Below are 24,760 nucleotides of genomic sequence, written 5' to 3' on the forward strand. Positions count from 1 at the left end.
TGTTTACTCACCTTCTCCAGCCGGTTTTGCCACAGATGTGGGGTTTTTGTGCTGCCTCAGCTGCAGGCAGCGCCGGAGCCAGATGCCTTATTACCAGCGGGGCCAGCGACAGGAGATGGGCACAGCCGTGTGCCGGCGGGACAGTCCACGGGGATAACGGGCTGCGGCTGCGGTGTCAGGTCAGACGGGGCCGGAGGGCTGCTGGGCTGCGGGTCCCGCTGTGTCCGGCTCTGGGACAGGCGGTGTTTGGGGAAGGGGTGCGCGGAGCCGGGGCCATGACTCCCAGCGGCTCTGGTCCGGGTTAGGGCCGAGCAGCCCCGTCCCCGTTGGAGGCGCTGGAGCCGCCCCCGTCCGGGCCGATCCGATCCGCTCCGATCCGGGGCGCTGCGGGGCGGTGGCGAGCACGGAGCCCCGGGAGCCGCGCCCCGCTCCGCCCCGTCCCGCTCCGCCCCACCGGGCCGCTCGGAGGCAGCCGCCCGCAGGTCCGCGCACGGGCGCAGTCCCTAAAGGTGGGTCGGGGGGTCCGATGGGGAGCAGGGGGCTGGTAGCGGTGTATGGGGCTGCCCCGCTCCCCACATCCAGCTGCGAGGCCGTGGGGCTGGGCTGTCAGAGCGCGGAGGGGCACCCCGAGGCCCCCCGCCCCGCGGTGGGGTCAGCGGTGGGGGGAAGGCCGGGGTTGGGAGCGCGTTTTGGGGATGGAGCCCGTTCGCTGGCTCGGAGGTGGCCGCAGCGCACCCCTGAGCTCGGAATGGTGGTGGGTTCTCTCTAGGAAATACAGTCCTACAAGCTGCAGGAGCGGGAGGCTGCCGGCACTTTGCAGTGGGAAAGGGGCGTCTGGCAGGGTGAAAAGATGGGGACTTGCAGCGCTGGTTGGTTTGTCCTAAGGAAGCTGCTGCTGGGCAGGCTGCGTGTCTTGTGGAGTTCAGTTTGGGGAGAAGTAAGGTTGCAACCAACCCCGCAGTGTAACTGCCTGTTTGTGCGGAGAGGGACCCGGGTGCCCCTTCAGTGCTGGATCCACAGTCCTGCCCCAGCTACTAGGGGTGACAGCCCCTGGGGGGCACTCCTGGACCCGACACTTGCTCCTCTGCTGCTGGAGTTGAGCATCACACAGCACCCAGGGGCTTGGCTGTGTCCCGGGGGGTGGCTCATGAAGCCTTCACCCAGCCCTGGTTTTTCCGCTGCCCCACAGGTGCTCTGCAGCCTGAGAGGGGCAGGGAGGAGGCCAAGGAAACCGGATCGCTGGTAACCGGGAGCTGTCAGGGTTGAGTTGCAGCTGCCGCTTCTTATGCATCCTTGATGTCGCTGCCGCATCGCGGGGCACTGTGTGCGCCTCTCCTATTGCAGACCCTGGGCTTGCACAGTTCAAGTGCTTCCCACTCATCCAGGCTCGGTCATGCCTCCTACTCTGGAGCTGCAGCTCTCAACCCCTGAGCAAGCCTCTGCTGTCTGCAGGGAGTCCTGCCAGGCAAACCCTGTGGAATGCTTGGTGAGGCCCTGCCCCTTGATGGGGCTTTGCCCAGCACCGGGTTGAGAAGCAGGAGCAGGGGACCACTGGGTGCAGTCACTGCGGTAGCAGGGAGGTGAGCTAGATGAGCTGTGGGCATCTCTGGTCCTCAGAGCCTCCAGTCAAATCTGTCTCCTAGGGGGAAATGCTCTTCACTGCTCTATCAATGGGGGCAAGGTGGAAGAGCTGCAGGGCTCTGTTCTGCCTCCTCTGACAGGGATTAGAGTCCCAAAATCCTGACAAATTAAAAAGAGGAGAGAAATGATGCCAGCCTGGCTCGGGTCAGCAGCTGTCCCTATGCTTAGGGCTGTGGGGCTCTGCAACCCCATAGGCCATCCTATCCTGCCCATGAAAACACAGCACGCTGGTGCTGCGAAGGCTGCGAGGGGACGGTGTCTGATTGCATGAGGGTTCCTGCCAGCTTTGGAAGGGGAGAGCTCTCGAGGGCACAGGCTCCATCTGAAATGTGATTTCATGAACACACTCCCTTCTGTGGCCTCTTCCTCCCCTGCATCTGATAGCTCTGCAGCCGACAGCTTCAGGGGGGCTGAGCTGCTGCTTTGTAATTAAGCCATACACACCTCAACCACAGGGGAGATCTCTCCTGTAAATCAAAACACTAAATCGTCAGGCTCCTTTACCTCTCATGCTGTTTAACGTGCTGCAGTTCATCAGGCAAACACCCTAAAGGCAGAGGGAGCTGATGGGTGCGAGGGATGCCGGGGCTGCCAGCAGCAGCGCCTGGGGCAGAGCTGTGTCTCCGAGCAGTGGGTTGGGGCAGATGCACAAAGCAGAAGGTAGCAGTATTCCATGGGAACGGCCTGGGAAAAGGCAGTGTTTTGACGGAGGGAATGCCTGCGGTGGATGGGAGAAGAGAGGATTGTATAGGCAATGGGAACAACATGGATGGGCAGGGACCCCAGGCTCTGAGCAAGGAGACCTGTTGATGCTGCACTAGGACACTGACAGTGCCTTGAATCAGTGTCCTGGTAGGCAAGTCACACAGCTGCAGCAAGGTGTCTGCAGCATCCCTGTGCTATGGCATCCTTGTTCTGCAACAAGGTGCCAGCTTCCTTGGGCAGGGATACAGGAGTGATCCCTGGCAGGGATGCAGGTGTAACCAGCTCTGCAGCCAGGGGCTCACTGCTTGCCCCACAGCAACTACCAGGGATGGCAATTCATGAAGTGGATGCTTGAGGGTTTTCATGTATCTTCTCTTTGGGAGCATGGGGGGCAGGAGCTGTGCTTCTGTGGGCACAGGGCATGGTGGCCAAGCAGTTTTCCAGCATGGAAATGGCTCCAGGGATCTGGCTCACCTCCCCATCAGCTCTGGTCGTGTTCCTCTTCTCTGCTCCCCTGGTCCTCTGGTGTTGCCTCTCAGTTTTCCTTCCTTTGAGCATCTCCAGTCTGTTCTGTCTCTGTTCCTTGCGTGTCTACCATTGTATAGTAATTAAGATTAGAGAGTTAAAAGCCTTATCAGCTCCCTAGTGGGAGACCTGTGAGTCAGCTCCTTGCAGGACCACGTGGCAGTTCAAAACAGTCATGGCTTTCTTTGCATGGAGGTTTCTGTGAACTTAAAACATAACCCAATGAATTGAAAGGAGCCAGGAGGGAGTTTAACAAAGTTAAGAGTAGGGGCAGAGCTAAATGTGCCAGCTTGGTGCCATCCTCCTGAGCTATAGGGGACAGACACACGGCTCTGGGGCAATCGATAAGGTTGGTGTTCAGAAACTATTGCCTTCAAGATCCTGGGAGATGCTGTCTGAAATGGAGAGGAGGCTTCAAAACAGCATCTTGCTCCAGTCAACATGAAATTCCAGGTTTCAGTCTCCTGATGAGCTGCCTGTGCAATGGGAGACAAAAGCATCTTGTCCTGCATCTGCTGCCTTTGCATGCAGCAAGGTCCTGCAGCTCCTGGTGGTGATCACCCCTACCCTGGACATGGGTCCTGAGTGAGAGCATAGCCAGGAACACTGCTTGGGTGGGAAGATGCCTCCATTTGGACCCTGTGATTTGTCCCATAGTGTTGCTCTGCCTGATGGGGATGAAGATACCTGAGAGGCCTGGAGGTGGCTCTGGCAATCCCATGAGGAAGAGCATGGCACAGTCCCTGTGAAGCAGGGTGACAACATTGCAGCTCCCCAGTGTTCCCAAGCTTTGGGACTGTATAAACCAGGTTTTAGGATTACATAAGCACAGTTTCCTGGTTTTCTTTCCTTTTGTGTTTGCAGGGGAAAGTGACAACGTCAATGCTGAAGCTTTACATGTAAATTAACAATAAGCTTCAGATACACTGTGCATTTTAACTCCTGATTTTCAACTGGCTCTGGTGGGGGGGTTGCAGTAAGTCTGGCTTGGGATTTTTTGGATCGCCTTGGGGTTGGCAATATTGCAGGTTTCTCAGGTCAAACAAGAAGGGATCTTGTTGGACAAGAAGAGCAGAGGCTGTCTCAGAAGCGCCAGCATCTTCTGAATTGCAAAACCCCATCTCGTGTCATTCATCTCGCTGAACAGTTATCCAGAGGTTGCTGGTTTAAGTGTGTGTGCCCTGGCATCCGAATAGCAGCCCACCAGAACACCTCCATCTACCATCAGCAGTGGTAGTAACAGCACAGATGGGTGAGCTGAGGTCCTCCTGCTCCCCTCCTGAGGTGGCAGGAGTGGTTCTGCTCTGTGCACATCACTCCTTCCCCTCCTGCTTGTTCTCTGTCTCTCTGTTGCAGCTGGTCACACAATTGTCTTCTTAACAGATGTGCTTCTCCAGATGTGTTCTGCTCTTCCCTTGCAGAGGTTTACATGTACCATTGCTCTGCCAGAGCTGCTATGACCAGACAGGATCATGAAAACTGGCACATTTCTGAATGCAGTTGTTCTGTTGTCTGTGATAGGGCATCTTCTGTTCTCCACCAAGCTCTGACATCACCTTGTTCTTTGGGAAGAAGTCTCTCTTTCAGTGCTACACCAAAAGGAACTGGTTGGGGTGAAATGTGCATTCTGCCTGCTCTGGGCCCATACACACTGCATCAGTTTTTCAGCCTCTGCAAGTTGTGGGGTTTTTTCCTCTGTTATTTCAAAAGAAAGGTCTTGAAGGAAAGAAGGAACTTTCAGAAAGTCAAGATGTACATTTAGACATCATCAACTGCATCTCTTTTGAGGGGTATTTATGCAGTTTGCATTACCAGTTGCTCAGCAGTGGTAGGTAAGTAATCTTGAGTCTTGAAGGAGCTAAAGAAAAAGGTTTTCCAGCCCTGAAGACCAACCATTGAGATGTCCATGAATTGCTTTTATCTGAATATTGGTTTTAACAGTCAGCACTTCCTTTTTGTGTTAGAAGGTGATGGTGCTATATGCATATGGCCCAGTCACTTGCTTCCTATCAGCTTCAGGCTTGTTGGATCATGGCCACATGCACACCGATGCTCAGCCATGGCCGTATACTAGCCACTATGACCCAGCCAGTCAGCAGATGCAATACACAAAGACCAAGGGAGGCAAGGGGAGGAGAGCAAGGCAAGCAGAGCTGAGCAAGGCTTTCACTTCACCAGACATATGTCTGCTCCCATGGTGTGTGCAGGCTGTCAGAAACTGCTCTCTTGGTGTTCCCTCGTGTCTGCTGTTTGAAAACCAAACAACAGTAAACTGCACTGACAGTCGGCATCACTCTCTGGCTTCCCTTTTCCCTCTGTGATGGACAGGCTAACAGGAGGTGTTAATGCCCTTTCAAAGAGCTGAAATTACCCAAATGGGAGCCTAATGTTTCTGGAGTGAGAAACACACAAAAGGAGAACAAACTTCTGCTGGGTGATGGAGGGATTGAGAGCTGCCCTCTGCAGGTCTTGGGATACTGGTGAACAAAAGACTGGATGTGACCTGGTTTCAGTGGGTGCTTGAGCCCAGAAACCATCCCTGTGCTGGGCTGCATCAAAAGGAGCGTGAGCAGCAGGTGGAAGGAGGGGATGCTCCCCCTCTGCTCTCACAGGACCCCCTCTGCAGTCCTGCATCTGGCTCTGGGGTCCCCAGCACCAGAGGACGTGGAGCTGTTGAAGTGAGTGCAGAGGAGGCCATGGAGATGCTGCAAGGGCTGGAGCAGCTCTGCTCTGAAGCCAGGCTGAGAGAGCTGGGCTGGGGCAGCCTGGAGAAGAGAAGGCTCCAGAAGTGATTTACCAGAACTGTTGTGTGTTTTGGCCTTCAAAACAACCCAAAACCCAACAAGTCTCTGTCCTCAAGAGACCCCACATCTTAAACATGTGTTTTCTTACCTGTGTTGCTGTCTGTCCCCCCCAGTCATTGCCCACCTCACTCTGAAGGGCAGTGACCCCCTCTCCCCAGCACTTGTCCCCCTTGGATGCTCTCCAGGCCATGGAGCAGCATTCCTGCTGGCTGGAAATGCCAGTTGCCTTGTGGCAACAGCCACACTAATGCTTGCATTGTTGCATACTAATGAGTGCTAATTGGCCTGGTTATCAATGTTGTGTGGGAGCCGTTAGCACCATGTCTCCATCAGCTGTGTACACCTCACCTGATGGCTCAGCCTGAGGGATGAAGGGAATGGGAACCCCAAGAAGGTGTCCCTGCTTGGAGGGGGAAAACATCACCACGGTTTGCTACAAGCCAGAAGGAGAGAGGGGGGCTTGATGGAGAGGGCTCTTGAGAACAGCCTCTATCATGCATGTGGGTAATGTGTGACTGTGTTTGCAGGTGTTGAGCTGATCTCATCGGGGGTAGTCCTGGTGCAGGCAGGACAGCATCCAGACCCACAGCACACCAGGGCTTCTGCCAGAGGAAGAGTTGTGGTTGTTGCTGCTCTGCTCATTGTGGACGTGGGGTCTGCTGAGCTGGGACTTGTAAGTGACCTCTTTAAAACTCAGAATCTGTTTGCACCAGCTGGGAATAGCACCTTTAGCTTTTCTGGCATTTGAATCCTGATGATTATCTCCCATGAAAATCAGCAAGTTTCAGACCAGGTCCCGGTGACCACACTTCATTTGTATTCACTCCTTCTTTGTTCATGTAATGACAGGAGTTTTTCCAAAGGAAGGACTTGTAAGGAGAGGGGATCAAAATGTTGGGCTCAGCAGCAGCGAAGGATGGAGCAGTGGCCAGGAGCAGGGTGTGAGCACAAGGGATGCTCAGCTGGGATGCAGCCCGGAGGAGCACGAGATGGATATGTTTTTCCCTCCTACCAGTTGTTAGGAGCAAATAGGGAATGAGCTATTACGCTTCCTCCCCAGCTGCTAACGACGGGAGACTTGCTTATGGTCGTGCACTGGAAGCTAATTAAAACCAGTGACAATGGTAATTGAGTAAGGATGCTTGAGGATAAGTATGACCTCATGTCTAAAATGGTAATGAGGCCTATTAAAATCCCCACCAGAAAGAGAAATGAAAGAGGGAACAGAGGCGAAGGTGGTGCGAGGGGAGCGGGAGCAGGCAGGGACAATCCCTTGGCAGCCGGAGCGCCGGGAGGGATGGGGAGCACGGAGGTGCCAGGCTTTTAAATCTCCTTAATAAAGAGCCTGCTCCTCAGCTGGCTGGGCTGCTGCCTGGGCCACGTCAGCCAAAACCCTGTGGTACGTGTGTAATTCAAGTGCCTTCCTCCCCTGCTCACCCAGGTCTGGGTGTAGGTCCCATTAAGTGACAGCAACACTTGTTGCTGTTTGTTGTTGTCTTCACTTGCTGGTTCTTTGCCTGAAGAAGTGAACGTGCCAGGAAAAGGCAGCAGCTGTTGGCATGGGAGAGACCTGTGGAGATAGGTCCTGGAATCCCACTGGTGGGGGGGATGGATTGCATCAGGCAATCAAGCTGCATCAGGCTTGGGATGCCAGGTGCCAAGTCCAGCTCGGACCAGCACTTGTCCCCCTTGGATGCTCTCTGGTTTGGGGTCCTCAGTTGGGGTGTAGGGGCCAGGGGCTGCTGTGACCCTGCTGTGTGTTGCTCTGCAGGGTGGTACACGAGGCTTGGGATGCCACCGTGCTCCATGGGAATGTGCACCCTGTGCTGACCCCCCTCGCTGCAGAGGACACCCCGAGGGACAGCGGGAGGTGGGTGCTCCCTGCCCTGGCTCTGGATGTGCACTGCATCAGTTGGGGTAAGCTCAGCTCCAGGCTGCTGGACCCCTTCCTTTCACCCTGCTGATGGGGGGATGTGGTACACACCAAAGGCTTCCTCCTGTTGGAGAAAGCTGACCCCTGTCTTTCTGGCAGGGGTGAAGGTACGGCTGGATGACGGCTGAGGATGTGCTATGGAGCCAGGATTCAACTGCTCTCAGCTCTGCAATGGCAGCTCCAGTTTTGGCAGCCAGGAGCAGCATCAGCGGGCGCTGCAGGAGCTCTGCACTGTCACAGTGGTACGTACGGAGGCAGGAGAGTGCTCTTGGCAGAGGTTTGCTCTGCAAGGAGTGGGTTTGGGTGGAGGGATGGAGAGGGGGGCACAGCTGTCCAGCCACAGGCAGCATGCTGTCACCTCCTGGGATGGCCTCCAACACAAGCACTGTCTAGATGACACCCAGCAGTTAGCCAGAAGGTGAGGAAGCAGCCACAACAGCCAAGTTGTGTCAAGCAACCCTCCCATGCATTGCCCAGCGTGACAGCCACTTAGGAGTGGCCTGGGATGCTTCCTCTGCCCTTCACCTTTCCCATCCCCTGGAACTTCAAAGTGCCTTTCAAATATGAATAGAGCTGGATTTAATTAAAAGTCATCATCTATAATAAGTGCTACCTCCCCCTACCACTAAGCCAGTAGAAATGACGCTGGGATGCACTTAGTTGCAGTTGGCTCTGCATGAGGCTGCTGGATGGACCAGCAAGGCTTGGCCCGCCTGGTTCTCCACCATGTTCAGCAGGACCATGGGCCTTTAATTAGAAGACCATAAGCTGCTTGGCTCCTCTGGCTCAGGCAGCTGCCTTGCAATTAATATTCCCCCTGCTAGGGCCAGGATTTACTCAGCTCAGTGGCAAACAAAGCGCTCCATCAACTTCAAGTAGGATCAACATCCAGGGAAACAGTGGTTGAGGGGGGACAGGAGGTATGTGTTTGCAAAGGAAAGGTGGAAACCACAGAGGTGTTTCTGATGCTTGGGTGGTTCCTGGGAAAAGGGTGCAGTAGTGCTTTCAGCAGTGGCCAGAGCTGGAAAGATGCTGCTGGTGGATGCAGTTGGGAGTGAAGTGTGGGAGCACTGGGATGCCAAGTCTGCCCTGCTCATCTTAGTGGCAAAAGCCAGGTGTTATTCATGGGCTTGACCAGGGAGGACACAGAAACAGGATGACATTACAGTCTTGTACCAGCCCTGAGCAGCCCCATCAGCTCCGGGCAGGAGGGAAGATAGATTCTAGGTATTTCACAGCAGGTCCTGGTGTAAGGGGAAGGAGACCAACCTGTCCGACCACCTCCACTATGTGGTGTGGTCTTCATTTCCCAGAGAGCCAGAAGACCCCAGGGAATGGGGACAGGAGGTGGGGAGCAGTTTGCAGCAGAGAGATGAATCCCCAGTGATCCCAGCAAAGCAGGGCTGTATCCCAGCACAGCACAGCAGCAGCAGCTCTTGGCTGTGTGTATCCCAGCCTTACCCCGAGACCAGAGCAGCCTGTGGGCTGGCAAGGGCCGCCCGTGCTCACGTGGCAGTGACACGGTTTTGATTTGAGAGTTACGTGTTGGCTTTAATTCCCCAGGCTGTGCCATGTTCTTGCTTACTCAGAGGAAAAGGAGCTCAGCTGGGGAAGGGGAGACAAGGAATTGGCTTCAAACAACTGTCTGACTTCTTCCTGCAGATTAGTTTCTAGCAAGGCTGGAAGCAGAAACAGCTCAGACCTTGAGGGGAGAACTGGAAGTTTGGGGCAATGGCAGCTGTCAGGGAAACAGCCTCCTGCCATAGAAATTGTATGCAGGTGAACGGGAATACCTGAGAAAACACCAGAGAAGTTAGTGAGGAGGTGTGTGACAGCTCAGTCCCTGTCATCTTCCTTCCCCTTGAAGGGAAGTTAAGTAAAAGTAATACTTTACTGTGTGTGAGCCAACCCACACATGCAGACCCTGTTAAAATGCTGGAGTATTTTCAATCCACAGCGGAAATGGATTTCTTGTTTCACACGGGATCATTTTATGCAGCCTATGTTAACAGGCAGTATTTTAAATGGAGATGTACAACCACAAGGTCACCTGCATGCAAGGAGTGAGCTGCCTCCATCACACCTGTGCTGGGAGTGTCCCTCAGAAGCCAGTTTTCAGGTGTTGTGCACCAAGGACCAGCAGGAGAGCTGGAGCCCAGCCCTGTGTGTCACTGGCCAACACAGCTGACAAACACTGTCCCACTCCCTTCCCTGTGCCGCTGGCTCCTGGTCGTGTCTCCCAGCAGGCTGGGTACCAGTGGTGTGTAGGGATGAGGGTGGGAGCCAAGGATGAACTCCCCAGTTCCCAAAGCAGTGCTCTACAAACCAGGGTCTTCATCCAGAGAAAAGTACAGAACTGCTGCCTGTTTTCCCCTCTCCCATGACCAGGGCTGCCTGAGGTTTCTGAGTCACTTGTATGGCTTCCTTATGGATTTGGCTAGTTAAGATGAGGGCTCCAGGTCTGCCCTCTCCTCCTGTGCACTCAGCAAGTGGCACAGCTTGCTTCCAGTCTACACACAGCTCACTGGCCCTGGTCTGGTACAGTGGTGTCAGCAATGTCCTCTTCCCTCCTGCAGACATCTTCTGACCGCAGTGGGAAGAGCTCCCCATCCTTCTTTGCTGCTCTTCTGGGAATTGTGTGGACATTCCTGACTGGAGGAGTCCTGCTGGCACTCTTCTTTCTTGTCTTCACCATTCGCTTCAGGAAGAACAGGTAAGGGCTTCCCCTTCCTGCTGTGAGCTGGAGCAGTGGGGTTGGGCTCCTTCAGGACTGGGCTCTGAGCTGATGGCCAGGAGGGTACAAGACTGAGGGAGCAGCATGGGGCAAGCAAGGGCAATTCCAGGGATACTGCAGCCTTCTCCATCACACCCAGTGTTGATCACTGGTGGAGACAATCCTGCTCGGACTGCTCCCTTCCTCCCAAAGGCAGGGAGCTGTGGATAAGAGAGTGCATGGATGCCCTCCGGTTTGGCACAGGCAGCAGTGTATGGTCTCATCCCAAAGATGCCATTCAATCAAACCATCAACAGGACTGAGCAGAGAGACCTGGTCTCTTTCTCCACTTCACAGTCCTGGGAGCATCAGTTTGAGCATCATAGCTCCATGAACAAAGCCGTCATGCTCTCCACAGTGTGCACGTCCTTCCTGCTGTTGGGCCACTTGGGCCACAGCTTGGTGGTTGTCCATATTGGTGGGGAACATGATCCCCATCGGTAAGAGAAGCTGGTGTTGAAGTGCAGCCTTTCCCTGGTATTGTTCAGTCTGTAGAAAGGATGTAAAGGATGTAAAAACTCCCACTCCCCTGAATGCAGCATAAATGAAGCAGAAGGCTCTGCAGAACTGCCTCAGCCAGCACTTAGCCTTCCTCAGCAATTCTGGATGTCCCTCCTGCTTTCTTGCCACGTTCTCCCCAGCTTCACTGGTCTCTTGGTCTCTCAACTACTTCTTCCCCCCTGAGACACATCCCTTTTCCAAGCTTGACCTCGAAGAGCCTTTGTGCTCCATGTGCTGCTGTTGTGCACAGGGATGTGCATCTGTCTGCAGGCTGGGCTGCTGCCGTTTCAGTGCTCTGGTTGAGTTAATGTTCCTCCTAACCACCATGCATTCAGGAAGGTCCTGCTCCTAAGGGTTACTATTGAGCCCTATGACCTGCATTGTGGCCTCAAGCACTTGATTTACTGAAGCACAGTGGTGATGGGTTTGGTGACCATCTTAACTGATGACCACATTATTGAGGCCCCTGCAGATATTCCCAGAGCAAGCTGTAATGAATGTGTGTTATTTATTTGCACTGTAGCAAATAAATACTGGTCTGTCTACTGAACCTGGGAGGGCAAAGGAGGCCTTATTCAGTGTGCAGCTGAGAGGGTGAACTGATGAGTATCTTTCCAAGGGGCTGAGTCACAGTGAGGAAGGCAGGGGAAGGAGAGAGCCAGGTTGAGTCCCAGGCTCTGTGTCTATGAGGCTGCAAGCCAGGAAGGAGCACAAGGGTAAAGAAATGCAATGACTTAGCAGCAGAAGGGATGGAGCTACAAAGGGGATGGCAGGAGCTACAGCTTTCACTTGATGGGCTTGCTGGAGAAGGGTAACAGGTCGAGAGAGATTGGTGGGTCGATTCTCCCCTCCCTGAGTACAGTTACAGGATTATGAGTGATGGGGTGAAATTACAGAGGGGAAGCTGTAACCTGAACAGTGCTGGCAGCTTCCTGACATTGAGGCTGTGCTGAGGGTGGAAGTATCTCCTCCAAGGAAGGAGCAGTGGGAAGAGCGTGTTCCTGCAGCCATTTGTAGCTGCTGTATCCAAAGCTTACTGTTGGGGATGGTCACCCTGGCTGCTTTGGTGAGGATTTCCCATTTCTGCTCCTTTACAGCAGAGGACAGTGGAGGGAGATGTTGGCCTTGAATCACGGGGGGCAAAACTGGGCACTGTGCTGTGTGCCACCTGCATGGCCATGGCACATTGCTTCCCCTGGCTCTGTGCCGCTGTGGGGATGTGTGGCCACATTATTTTGTCCATACAGACACCAGCTTAAACTGCCTCAGGGATGCTTTTCTGTGCCACAGAACCATGAAAGGGGTAGAGGTGCCATGGGGCAAGCCTGATGTCTGTTTGCTTTGGGGAGAAGGGATCTTGCTGGCCTATAGTAGTGGGGTAGGGCAAAATGAATGCTTTAAGGAGAGTGAAGCCCTCCTTAAAGGGGAGGATAGAGTATGTCCCATGGAGCAATGGCTGAGCTTCTGGAGGAGGGAAGTGTGAAGAGCAGGGCCTGGGAGGAAACAGTGTGTCAGCATCCCTTATGGCCATCATCATCCCTGTAAGGGGACCTTCCCCCTGTGCTGTCAGGTCATGACACTCACTAACTATCACCACCTTCCCTGCTTTGTTTCCTGGAGGATCGTGAAGATGTCCAGCCCCAATCTGAACATTGTGACCCTGCTGGGCAGTGGCTTGACTTACACTAGTGCTTACCTCTTTGGGATTCCAGAGCAGAGCCTGACATCCGGAGACGCGGTGGAAAAGCTTATTCAGGTGAGTGAGAGGTTTGGTGGAATGGGTGCCTTCATACATGCACACATGTGCATGTACATACATGCTCACACATGCTCTGTCTTGGCTGCAGCCTGTCACCACCTTGCTGCTGGGCACATTTGGCTTTCCATATACACAAAACACAACTGGATACTTCCCATCTGAATGGCCTTTGCTGTTCATGCAAGCCCCAGCTGCAGGTGTGATTCATGGCTACACAGCAGATCTCGGTCAGAACACTGCCCTGTGTGATGAGCCCCTGTGTGCTGGCCTGGGGCAGCCACCCTGCACACAGAGAGAGAGCAGCCCCTGCTGCCCTGCTCGGCCTCTGGGCTTAGGAGAATCAATGGAGGTGACATTTATGGGTGCTGGGACCCTCCGTGACCCTGCTGCTCTCCAGCTGCCTGCCTCTCTGACAAGGATGAGCCTCTCACGGTGGGGAGGAGAAGGCAGCAGCAGGAATGCCTGTGGAGGAATGGAATCACAGGATGGTTTGGGTTGGAAGGGACCTTCAAAGCTCCTCTGGTGCTGCCCCCCTGCAATGATCAGGGACATGTTCAACTAGATCAGGTTGCCCAGAACCACATCCAGCCTGGCCTTGAATGTCTCCAGGGATGGAGCATTCGCCACCTCTCTGAGCAACCTGTGCCAGTGTTTTATCACCATCACTGCAAAGAATTCTCTCCTCACATCCAGTCTGAATCTCCCCTCTTTTAGTTTAAAACCATCACTGCTCATCCTGTCACAACAGGCCCTGCTACAAAGTCTCTCCCCATCTTTCTCATAGACCCCTTTTAAGGCTGCAATAAGGTCTCCCCAGAGTCTTCTCCAGCTGAACAACCCCAACTCTCAGCCTTCCCTCACAGCAGAGCTGCTCCATCCCTCTGATCATTTCTGTGTCCCTCCTCTGGACCCTCTCCAGCAGGTCCATGTCACTGAGGACACAAAGCTGGATGCAGGTGGGGTCTCACCAGAGCAGAGCAGAGCAGCACTATGCACCTCTTCATTCATTCCACCCTATGGTCAGTGGGTGATGTGATGTGACCCTCCGGGAGGCCACAGGCACTTGTACACCCATGTTTACTGCACCCAGGGTGGGAGGGTGTCCCTGTGAGCTGCCCCCTCAGTCCCTCTCTCTGCCCCGGCAGGTTCGGCTCTGCCTGCTCTGCGTGGGGACCTCGCTGGTGTTCGGCCCTGTCCTGGGCAAGAGCTGGAGGCTCTACAGGGTGTTCACCCAGCGGGTGCCGGACAAGCGGGTGGTGAGTACACAGCACCCGGGGGGGGCACTGGTGAGCCCCACACCGGTGTGGGGTAGCAGGGAACAGCAGCATGTGATGAGGATGGGTGCCACTGTCACATTGCTGGTATGAATTTGTGCTAGGTATGAATTGTGTGTAACAGTGCCTGTACAGCTTCTGGTGGCCACTTTCCAACAGTGAAGAAATCAAGTGTCAGATGAAAGGTGAGATGAGAAGTGGGTACCAACAAGCACTCCCATTCCTGAGGCACCAGGATCTGTGATACACTTGCAAAGTTATAACCCTACCAGCTTTTTTTCTCCACTCTTTTGGTCTCTGCTTGTGATATGAGGGTAGGGAATGATGCTCTTGTTTTGGGGAGCTGTTTTCTGTCATAGCATTTACCAGCTACCTCCAGCATCGGAGGGATGTTGGTTAGCCTGGTTAGGTCTCCAAGAGTTTGGGTGCTTGAGACAGAGATCCTGTGGCTGACTCGGATACAGGTGAGCCACTGGACTCCACTCTGGGAGAAGCATTAGGATGGATGTATCCCTTGGAAGAAATAACCAGAAAGAGACCCAAGGGGATGGAGGTTGTTGGTGCCTATTTGCCCCCGACAGTAGCATTTACTTCTTGCATTGTTTGCAGATTATCAAAGACCTCCAGCTGCTGGCGATGGTGGCAGCATTGGTGCTGGCGGATGCTGTGCTGCTCTTGACGTGGGTATTCTCTGATCCAGTCCAGTGCTTCCGAAGCCTCAGTGTCTCGCTCCGGGTAAGAGGATGAGGACAGACAGTGGAGGGTTGCCCTGTGTCCTGTCTGATCTCTCTGCACTAAGTCAGTGGGTGGTCGGGTGTTTGGAGATGCTGTTTGAAAACATAGAGAGAAGAACAAGCCAGAAAGCCTTCTGGGTGCTCTGGGCTGGGTTTGTGTCCTGTGTATTGCAGAGGTGAGGGTCTGCTGCAGAATTTCCAGGCCTGTGCATGTCACCTGTGTGACACAGGAGAGGTCCATGGCCTCTGCAGATGCTTGAGAGAAAAGCTCAACCAGCCCTTTTGGCAGCAGAGGGCCCAGATGTTCCTCTCTTTAATCCCCCTGGCAGCACCAGCTTTGGCTGTTCCTTTACAGAGCAGACCTGCTTGGATGTGTCTCTGGCTCAGGCTCTGTGCCTGCTGCCAGCCCAGGGCAGCAGCCTTCACTCCTGCCTTCCCCTTGCCTCCTAGGCGACAGAGAAAGGCATGACCTGCTCAGTGAGCCGGGTGCAGTCCTGCGCATCCCTTTATTCCGACCTTTGGCTCGTTCTCATTCTAGGGTTTAAGGTATGTAACCTCTTTATTGATTCTCCCATTGTATCTCTCCCAGCCTCACAGCCTAAACTGTTTAGCAGTGTTCGTAGTTTCACTGCCTCCCTAAGCTACATGCCTACTGCAGATTCCAGCTACTCCTGTTCATCTCGGAAGCCCTCCCATCTCCAGTCCTTCCCACATGAATGTTTTCTTCCATTCCCTTGTAAAAGCTGTGAGCCACTTGTGCCTTGCTTCACTATCTCTTCCACATACACTGTGCCCATACTGACTGTTCAGTTCTCTCCCTGCAACTCCCCCATGCCCCATCCATCTCCCTTCTTAAACTTATATCCTACTGTTTTCTAAAGCACGCTTTTTCCATAAGGCATCAGGTGTTTGTCCACTGCAGAGATGCACTCTGTGGCTCAGCCCCTGAGTCCTCTGACTCCAACTCAGGGAGGTGCTGATGACAAGTGCTTGGTGCCTACCCATACAGGATGTGTATCAGCTAAATTATACCACTGAGGTACACTTTCACTGATGTAGCTCTGCTCGTGGCCATTCTTATTCCAGGAGTTATGTGCACTGATGTAACTATGTAGGTATAATTACTGCTGTAATTATCTGTGGTCTCATGTGTCCTGGGTTGGCAGAGGCTGGATGCGTTTCAGAGAGCTGATGTTGACGAAGCTTGTGAGATCACAGCCTTTCTTTGGGAATGGCTCCATCTCTGCCTGCAGTACAGGCAGTTCCTTTCTGACTCAGTGTAAAATAGAATCACAGAATGGTTTGGGTTGGAAAGGACCTTAAGATCATCCAGTCCCAACCCCCTGCCATGGGCAGGGATGCCTCACCCTAGACCATGTCACCCAAGGCTCTGCCCAACCTGGCCTTGAACACTGCAAGGGATGGAGCACTTTCCACTTCTGTGGGCACCCTGTTGCAGCACCTCACCACCCTCACAGTAAAGAACTTCTTCCTTATCTCTAACCTGAACTTCCCCTGTTTCAGTTTGAACCCATCACCCCTTGTCCTATTGCTGCAGTCCCTGATGAAGAGTCCCTCTCCAGCATCCTTGTAGCCCATTGACCATCTACCCAAAATTGTACAAAAAAGAACAGAGACTTCATGAAATGACCAAGTCCTTTTCCCCACTACACTTCATTTCAAATACATTAGTCTAGCCTGCCCTTTAAAGTCCTTGTGTGCTAGGGACTGCAGGCATTCCCTGGCTTTTGATGCTGTGTCTTCACCTCTCATTTTGTCCCCAGTTTGTGTTAGGGTTTGGACAGGTAATGCTTTCACCTACAGCTCCTACAAACTGCTTTTTGGAATCAAACATCCCCATTGCCGGTCCCAGGTACTCTTCATTAGTGTTGTGTTGAACCTGATCCTACTGGAGTTGTTTCTTTAGTGGTTTCTCTGGAGTTAATCTGGATTTACACTCATGTGAGAGTAGGCTCCATCTCGGTGTGTAGATAGCACTTCTTAGCTTCCACAGCATTAATATGCTCAGCCCTTTGTGAAACCACTCTGTTTATTATCCTGGTTTTCCTGGCCCAGAGCAATGAACAGAAACGATTGGCCAAGGACATGCCTGGAATTAGGAACCAAGTTCTCTGCTCAGGATTAAAACAAACAAACAAACAAACACTTAGTGCTGTGCTCACTGAGAGCCCTGGTTCACCAGGCAGCAGTGCTGTTGTCTGTGTCCCAGATAGGTTATATGAATTTTAATGTGACTTTGGTGCTGGATGTTTTCTTGCTCAAGGATTAAGAGCTGGCTTGTCTTTGGCCATGTACTTGGAGGTGTGCCATGGTGAACATGGTTAGGATCCAGTGTGGATCCCATGAAGCAGGGATGGGCATCAGCCTAGTTTCCAGTGAGGCACATCTTGCTACTACAACCTCCCTCAGGAATTCATGGTGCTCTCAAGTTGGGAGTCTCACCAAAGACCATGGACATGAACCTCTTTTGCCTGGAACCTCTTTTGCCTCCAGACCCTATCCCTGGCAGTGGCCATTGTGGTCATCAAGCAGTCACAGCATGGAGGGGTCCAGAAGGATCTACAGAACGTTTGCACCACAGGTCACAAAGCTCTACTTGGTGCCCAAATAGCAATTCACATCTCTTAGTAAAAGACCAACTGTTGAACTTACTGGGTAGCACAGGAGTGATGTAGGGGTCATCTTCCCTGTATTCTGGGTCCTTGCAGGAGCAGGGATTTTGTTAGATGGCCGGGTTGGACAGAGCCTTGGGTGACATGGTCTAGCATGAGGTGTCCCTGCCCATGGCAGGGGTTGGAACTGGATGATCTTAAGGTCCTTTCCAACCCAAACCATTATATGATTCTATGATTCCTAAGGCAAACCATGCCTTGCACTACAGAGGCAGGCAAAAAATACTTGGCATTTCCTGACAGTGTGCCCTGGGAAAGGAGGGATTCATCCTGCTGGGTGGTTTAATCCCAGGCACGCTGGAATGGTGCATATGTGGGACACTTGAGGGGCAGTGTGGCAAGGAAGTCTACTCTGAAACAGCTGACCTGCACCAAGGGAGAGAGGGCTTCTGTGTACAGTGCACTTCTCTAGCCCCTGTCACTGCTACTAGGGTCAGACAGGAAACAGCCAAGGGAAGGGAGAAGGATTGCACCTGGGAGTTTCCTGGATTTCTATTTAAAGAGGAACCAAGTACATCCTCTTCCCTCCAGTCTAAACCTCCGCTTCTTCTGCCTTGCTTCTTCCTGAACGTCCTTCTGAATGTCCTTCCTGCTCCCTCAGAGGTATGTGTTGTTCCTTGATGGCACCGCTGCATCCCCACAGGGATCTCTGTCTCTTGTCTTTGCTGCTCCTGCTCCAGGCTGCCCACATCTTGCCTCTCCCAGCCATGCCCTGCTCTATGGCATCACCTTCAGACCTCACCCTCAGCTCCTCATGCCCCTTAGTTGGGACCCCCAGGGCCTGCCAGCACCTTCACTCCTCCTTTCCCCCCCAGCCCCACTTCTGACCCACAGCAGCACGTGGGGCGTTTGCTGCAGCGTCACCACCACGCACTGAAGGGCTGCATTATAGATCAAAGAGCGTTAATGAGGATGGTGCTGAGTGTATCTGAGCTCACCGTGCTCAGCAGGACATGGGAGTTGGCACCATCAGGCTGTAATTTTCCATACTCTGGAAACCTCTTTTCTGCTTCCAGAGCATCCTCCTGCTGTACGGGACCTACTTGGCCGGTCTGACCGACAACGTCAGCTCCCCGCCAGTCAACCAGTCCTTGACGCTCATCGTTGGGGTCAACCTCGTTTTCCTGGCTGCCAGCACTGTCTGCTTAGTTCACCGCTTCTTCCGTGCCTGGCACAACTTGCTGTTTGGTTTTACCTCTGGAGGCATCTTTGTGTGTACAACCACCATCAACTGCTTCATCTTTGTCCCTCAGGTATGCTGTCACCTGTGTCCCACCTCCTGCCTGGACACAGGCACGGGTTTGGACACTGAGAACTGCACCCATGTGGCCTATGTTTCTGCTTCTTTCCCCACATGTCTGGGCTCACCTGCAAACCTCATCCTCCAAGCCCCTCATGCCTTTGCTTCCCCAGGCAGGTCCCTTGAGTCTCCAAGAAGTGCAGGGGCATTACGGAGGGGATGCTCAGAAACCCATCCTGCACTAGTGTGCCATGGGTAGCAGCCACACAGAGGGCACATGAGGAGGCAAAGCAGCTGCTGCCCTCCTCCTCCTCTATGTGGGCAGTGGGATCTGTCCTTCATACAGCTGTCTTCTCATACCCCATGCATTCACTCCCACCAAGTGCAGGGATAGCACCAGGCTCTGGCCATTCAGATGGCCTAGCCAGGCTCAGAGTCTTTGTGGCTGGTGATCCCCAAGGAAGGCTGTCCCCTCTGCTCTTGGAGAAGGAAGCTGGGGTTTGGCACAAGGGAGGAGGAGGACACAGAGGGGTTTGAAGGAAGCCTTTTGTGGTGTGGTGAGGCTCTCCTGCTTCCTGTGTCCTCCAGGAGCAGCCTGATGTCTGGCCACAACATTAGTGGGAAAAATGCTTCCATTGTTACAGGGAGAGGAAACAGTTGTTTACTCAGTTTAATGTTTGGAGGGATGTTTGGGCTCAAGGAAATGAGGTGAGAAAAGGAGGAAGAGGTAAAGCTGAAGAAAGAGCACATCTGTGTAAGAGAGGGTTTGGGGGATCTCAGGGATGTGTATAAATACTGATGGGGGTGGAGCAGGGAAAGGGGAGTCAGGCTGTTCTCAATGGTGTGCACTGATGGGACAGGGAATGAAGGACACAGGAAATTCTATTTAAACATCAGAAAACCTTTTTGCTTTGGGTTTGTTTTGGTTTGATTTTGTTCTGTGGAAGTTGCAAAGCACTGGAGCAGGTTGCCCAGAGAGGTTGTGGGGTCTCCATCCTTGGAGGTATTCAAGACCCAGCTGGAATTGGTCCTGGGCATCCTGCTCCAGCTGGCCCTGCTTGAGCAGGTTGGTTGGACTAGATGATGTCCAGAGGTCCCCTCCTATCTCAGCTGGTGCAGTTTAACTGCAGGGTCCCAACCGACTGGATGAGCAGCCCTTGGGAGCAGGATCCAAACCTCCCCTGACAAACACTGTGCCTGCTGGTGATGCTCTGTCAAGTGTGAGGCCTCTCGAAGCGAGGGCAGAGGAGCTGAGGAGCTGTTCTTGCACTCTGCCTGTGCCATTTTCCTGCTGTAGCCTGGGGGCCTTGAGCATTTTATTTAACTTGGATCGTTTAATTCATCAGCTTATTTTTCCTAATGAGCTTGCTCCTCTATTGCTCATCAGAGATCAATAAGCAGCTGGAGCTGGGCTGCGCAAGGCAGACACTAGATGAGAAAGCACATCCTGAGCATTGCTGGTTTTCAGCTTGTCACGGGTGATTCGGGGATGAGGAGGTGTGTGTGACAGTCTTTGTTTGTCACAGAGTCAGGGAGAGGGCTTTAAACAGTGTGCTCAGAGGATGCAGCGCAGCCACTGACCCTCTCTGTTAAGGGACAGGGTAGGGCTCGGATGGGAGGCTCCCAGTGTCCCTGCCGTGTCTCTCGCCGCCTGTATCTGCTCCTCCATCACACCCTGCCTTTGTCTTCCGCTCTCCATCCCTTTGTCTCCTCGGCGCTGGAGCTGCGCCTGCCTCCCTCCGCGTCGGCAGGGGCTGTGCATGCCGCACGGATAACGCCCTCCTCTTCTCCCCAGCTCAGGCAGTGGAAAGCCTTTGAAGAAGAAAGCCAAACCATGAGCCACATGGCTAAATACTTCAGCAGCCCCAGCAGGAGCTGCCGCTCGGTGTACAGCGAGGAGCAGCTCTACCAGCTCATAGGGGAGAAAAACTCCATGAAGCGGCTGCTCACCGAGGTACCTCCCCCAGCCCCACCGGCTTCTCCCCTTCCCTGTTGTAGGTTGAAGGCTTTAAAGGGCAATCCCCCTCTGGCTTCTTCCCTCCTGAGGGGAGGAGCTGCTTGGTTTTGTCACAGCGCCCTGCACCCCAAAGCACCAAAACATGAGCATAATCTAAAGGGTTTCAAGTTAAAAACCAACCATCACATGGGGAGAAGAGCAGGAGAGCCTGGTTCCCACAGCCCACTCAGAACTGGTTAATTTAGAGGGAGGTGCTCTGTCTACAGCCTCCTGCTCTGCCTGCCCTACACGGCCAGGAGCAGCCCGGCTCATAGAGCTGTCGGTCCCAGTGCACCCACAGGCTTCCTGTACCCACATCTGGGGGGGTCTGGGGGGCTCCATGGGAGGATGAGGTCGCACACGCTGGCAGTGGGGCTCTGGCAGAGCAGGGTGATGGGTTTCTGTTCTGTGCCCTCTGCCTGCTCCGTGCTTGATGCTCGATGGGGATGTGTCTTTGACGCAGAAAAACGCCGTGATCGAGAGCCTGCAGGAGCAAGTGAGCAGCGCCAAGGAGAAGCTGATGAGGCTGATGTCGGCGGAGAGCGGCTGCAACCCCGGTGTGATGCCGCCAGCTCCCTGCACTGGGAGCACAGGGCAGTGTGGGGATGTGCGCGGTGACTGCTGCCCCCCGGCTCCGGAGCTGGATGGATGGCAGCCCCCCTGCTTGCTGGGTACATCACCTCTTGGCAGCAATGCCCAGGACCTCCAGAAACACGTGGGCCATGGGAGCCATGAGCCTGTTTGCTCTCGGGTGATGGGTTTTGACAACAGGGATGAAGTGGAATGTGGCCTGGAAGATGTCCAGCAGTGCAGGACAGCCATGGGACACCCTTCGGAGCAGCTACCAGACCAGGGCATCTCGGCTGGGGTGGCCTGGGAGTCGGCCCCCAAAGTCAGCTATGTGAGCAGTGAGAAGCTGCGGGAAATCCTGCAAGACCTGAGCCTGGATGGCAAAACCTGCAGCCCAGCATTACCTGTGGGTGTCCCACATGGCAGCCAGGGCCCCCCAGGAGAGCAGGAAGGAATGTGGGGTGCCCAGGAGGGCTACCAGGGCAGCCACACACCCTTCAGCCCCTACCTGGCGAGACGGCGGCGGAGGATCCCACTGTCCCCTGTCTCTGCCCACTGCCATGGACACGTGTCCCCTTGTGCCACATGTGGGGGGAAGGAGGCGAGCGTTTGGGGCTGTGGGGAGTCAGCACATATCCCCTTGGGGAGGGAAGGGGAGATGGGTGGCAGAGGGCTCCTGCACCCGCCAGCACCATCCCCTCCAGCCACCCCTGGGGAGCCCTGTCCCCAGCCAGAGGGATGGCCTGGATGGCCGGAATCCCAGGGATCTTCATTGTGCATCCTTCGGGAGCAGCGGCGGCGGCAGGGCACCCTAAGGGGAACCACTGAGCCCTCCCTGCGCTCCCTGTACTATTACCCGGACTCGGACTCCAGCAGCAGCAGCTCCGAGGAGATGTTCCACGGCTGCCACCGGCCCTGCTGTGAGGTCTGCTTCCAGAGCCCGCGCGGCTCCCTGGGCAGCAGCACGGACACGGACACGGACACAGAGGCCAGCAGCTGCACGGGCCACCGGACACAGCAGCAGAGCGGGCCCCAGCCCGTGGTGAACTTCAAAGAGGATCTGAAACCCACCTTTGTGTGATGGGGAGCAGCCCTGCCCCGCAGGCAAGTGCCCTCCATCCCCTGGAACACCACTCGTCTTCCTGTGTGCCTCTGAAGGATGAGTTTTGTGCTGGCATCTGGGGTTGGGAATAAAGCTTGCCCTGCTCAGATTGCAGTGTCAGCCCCAGCCTGGTCAGTGGTAACTGCAAACCGTGTTTGGCTGAGGAGTGGTTGGCACTGGTTTTGTCCTGGCTACTCTGGCCACCTCCCTGCACCCCACAGATACCCAGCACGAGTCCATCCTAGTGCTGGCAGTGCAAAGAAGGGCAGGGTGCCTGGGAGAGCCCAACCTTCATCACCTCAGAGGGCTTTCCCCAGTGCAGTGGGGAAACAGCATCGTGTGCCAGAACCATGCGTGGCTTCTTGCACACCACAGACAGATGGAGGACTCCTTTCCCCCAGGCTGGTGATGCAGAGCCTCCCACCAGCATCACAGCCCGCTGGAGATGGGAGATGCACGGACACCAGAAGCAGCTGCAGGCTCACCTGGGGTGTGCTGCTCCCTGGCAAAGCAAGGACCTCGTCAGCAGGCTTTCAGGGATGGGGCTTTTAGTAGCATCTGAATGAGGAAATGGAGTCCAAAGGTGATGTCCCTGGAGGTGTCTTTGCATTTTGTGTAGTTGCACAGTTGTAGGTGAGACTCTGGTCAGAGCTGAAGGGAAAAACAGGCTAGCGAATGTAAGAGAGGATCTGAAAAGGTTCTTCTTGGGTTGTTTTATTCTGCCTTGTGTTTTTGCCCTTTGTGTTTGTATGGATCTGGAATGAGGTTTGTTTAAATTAATATGGTCTGCTTAATTTTTATCTTAGAAATATCGAGAACAGTAAATCCAGTGTGCCTGCTTTTGGGGGGGTATTTGTGAAGCATTTCAGGATATCATTGCCTCCACAGAAGTTCAGGATGCTGAGACCTGACACATGGGGAGCATAACAAACCCTCTGGAGAAAGGCTTTGTTAAAAGGGCAGGTGATGGAGGAATCCCAAGCCCAGTTTTGAATGATGTCCTCTCCTACATGATGGTGAAATCCCTCACTGACAGGTCTGGCTGCAGTGAAATACATTGACTGGGGTCCCCTAATTCTTCAGGGCAAACCTGCAGCACGGGCTGGAGACAGAGAAGCCCAGGCAGGGTGTGAGGAAGGTGGAAGAGCTGCTGTGGTCCCAGCAGAAGGGTGGGCTGCCCTTACTGATGAGGAGGGATGCTGAACAAGGTAGGAGCAGGGCAGGGTGGGGGTGAGCTTAGAAAGACATGGCACATCCTGCCTCTCCACAGCACTTTCTTGTGTACTCCCCAAAAGCAGTGTTAACCATCTGAGTCCACCCTGTGCCACACCAACACTGCAGAGCTTGTGTAGAGCTAGGAAGCACCATATCCCCTGATCCCATGGGAGCAGGAGCACCCTGTGAGCATGCATGTCTGGGGCCCCCAACTCAAGAGGGAGATGGGCTTGTTGGAATAAGTCCTGAAGAGGGCCATGAAGATGCTCCAATGGCTGGAGCACCTTTCCTATGGAGACAAGCTGAGTTGGGGTTATTCAGCCTGGAGAAGGCTCCAGGGAGGTCTTAGAGCAGCTTCCAGGGCCTAAAGAGGGGTCTAAAAGAAAGCTGGAGAGAGGCTTTGGACAAGGGCATGTAGGGAAAGCAAAAGGGGGAATGGCTTTAACCTGACAGGGGGGAGATTGAATTGAGATCTTAGGCAGAAGCTCTTCCCTGTGAGGAAGGTGTTGGCACAGGGTGCCCAGGGAAGCTGCAGCTACCCCATCCCTGGCAGTGCTCAAGGTCAGGCTGGATGGGGCTTGGAGTACCCTACTCTAGTGGAAGGTGTCCCTGCCTGTGGCAGGGCTTGGAGCTGGATGAGCTTTAAGGTCCCTTCCAACCCCAACCAGTCTGGGATTCTGTGCATGCCAGCATGCAGTGGATGGTGTTTTATAGCCCTCTTTGCTTCAAGAGGCTGGAGCACATCTGGCCCCGTGGCGTGCACAGCTGTGGAGCCCTGCAGGGTCCCGTAGATGAGACCCGGGTGCTCCTCGTCCATCCCCTCCGCCGGGCTGGGGAAGAGCCGGCTGCAGTTTTGCAGTGCTCGCAGCAGGGGCTGCTGCTGCCTCACCGGGTGCGGTACCAAACCTCGGGCACCCCACGCTGGGACGCTGTAGAGACACTGCTACACATGGGGCAAATTGGGACTGACTTCTCTCCACCCCTAAGTACGTTCAGAGTAGCACTTTGCTCTGGGGGTAGGGAATACTGCAGCATGGACATAGGAAATGATCAACCATGAAGCCACCTGGAAGCAGCTGATATAAAAAATTAACTTAAAATCCACTAGTGAATGCAGAAAAACCCTCCAGAGGACTTTCAACCCGTGGTTTGTTTGTAAACTTATCACTGGAATTTAAGGCAGTTGCTTTTCTGTCTGATGACCAGCAGCCACCAAGTGACAACTGCATGTCATGTGGATGCACCTACTGAGGAAGCCAACAGCATCCCAGCTTCTATCAGACGTAGTGTGGGCC

The 24,760-nt window shown here is 54.2% G+C and overlaps 1 protein-coding gene and 1 long non-coding RNA gene across 2 annotated transcripts; both read left to right on the forward strand.

The window, feature by feature from the left end:
• Positions 1-451: 451 nt before the first annotated feature.
• Positions 452-7,587, forward strand: LOC117438978 (uncharacterized). The gene is made up of 4 exons (XR_004551120.1): positions 452-509; positions 5,533-5,535; positions 6,203-6,348; positions 7,447-7,587. It is a non-coding gene; the product is annotated as an uncharacterized lncRNA (long non-coding RNA).
• A 158-nt stretch (positions 7,588-7,745) lies between these two features.
• GPR156 (G protein-coupled receptor 156) lies at positions 7,746-23,079 on the forward strand. Its single transcript, XM_034060109.1, has 9 exons — positions 7,746-7,850; positions 10,185-10,321; positions 12,503-12,638; positions 13,787-13,897; positions 14,525-14,650; positions 15,100-15,195; positions 18,359-18,595; positions 20,378-20,536; positions 21,042-23,079. Exons 1-9 carry the CDS (start codon positions 7,746-7,748, stop codon positions 22,227-22,229), a joined length of 2,295 nt encoding a protein of 764 aa, XP_033916000.1. The 3' UTR covers positions 22,230-23,079.
• The last annotated feature ends 1,681 nt before the right edge of the window (positions 23,080-24,760 follow it).

Source organism: Melopsittacus undulatus, chromosome 2 (assembly GCF_012275295.1).
Source record: "Melopsittacus undulatus isolate bMelUnd1 chromosome 2, bMelUnd1.mat.Z, whole genome shotgun sequence".
NCBI classification, from domain to species: domain Eukaryota; kingdom Metazoa; phylum Chordata; class Aves; order Psittaciformes; family Psittaculidae; genus Melopsittacus; species Melopsittacus undulatus.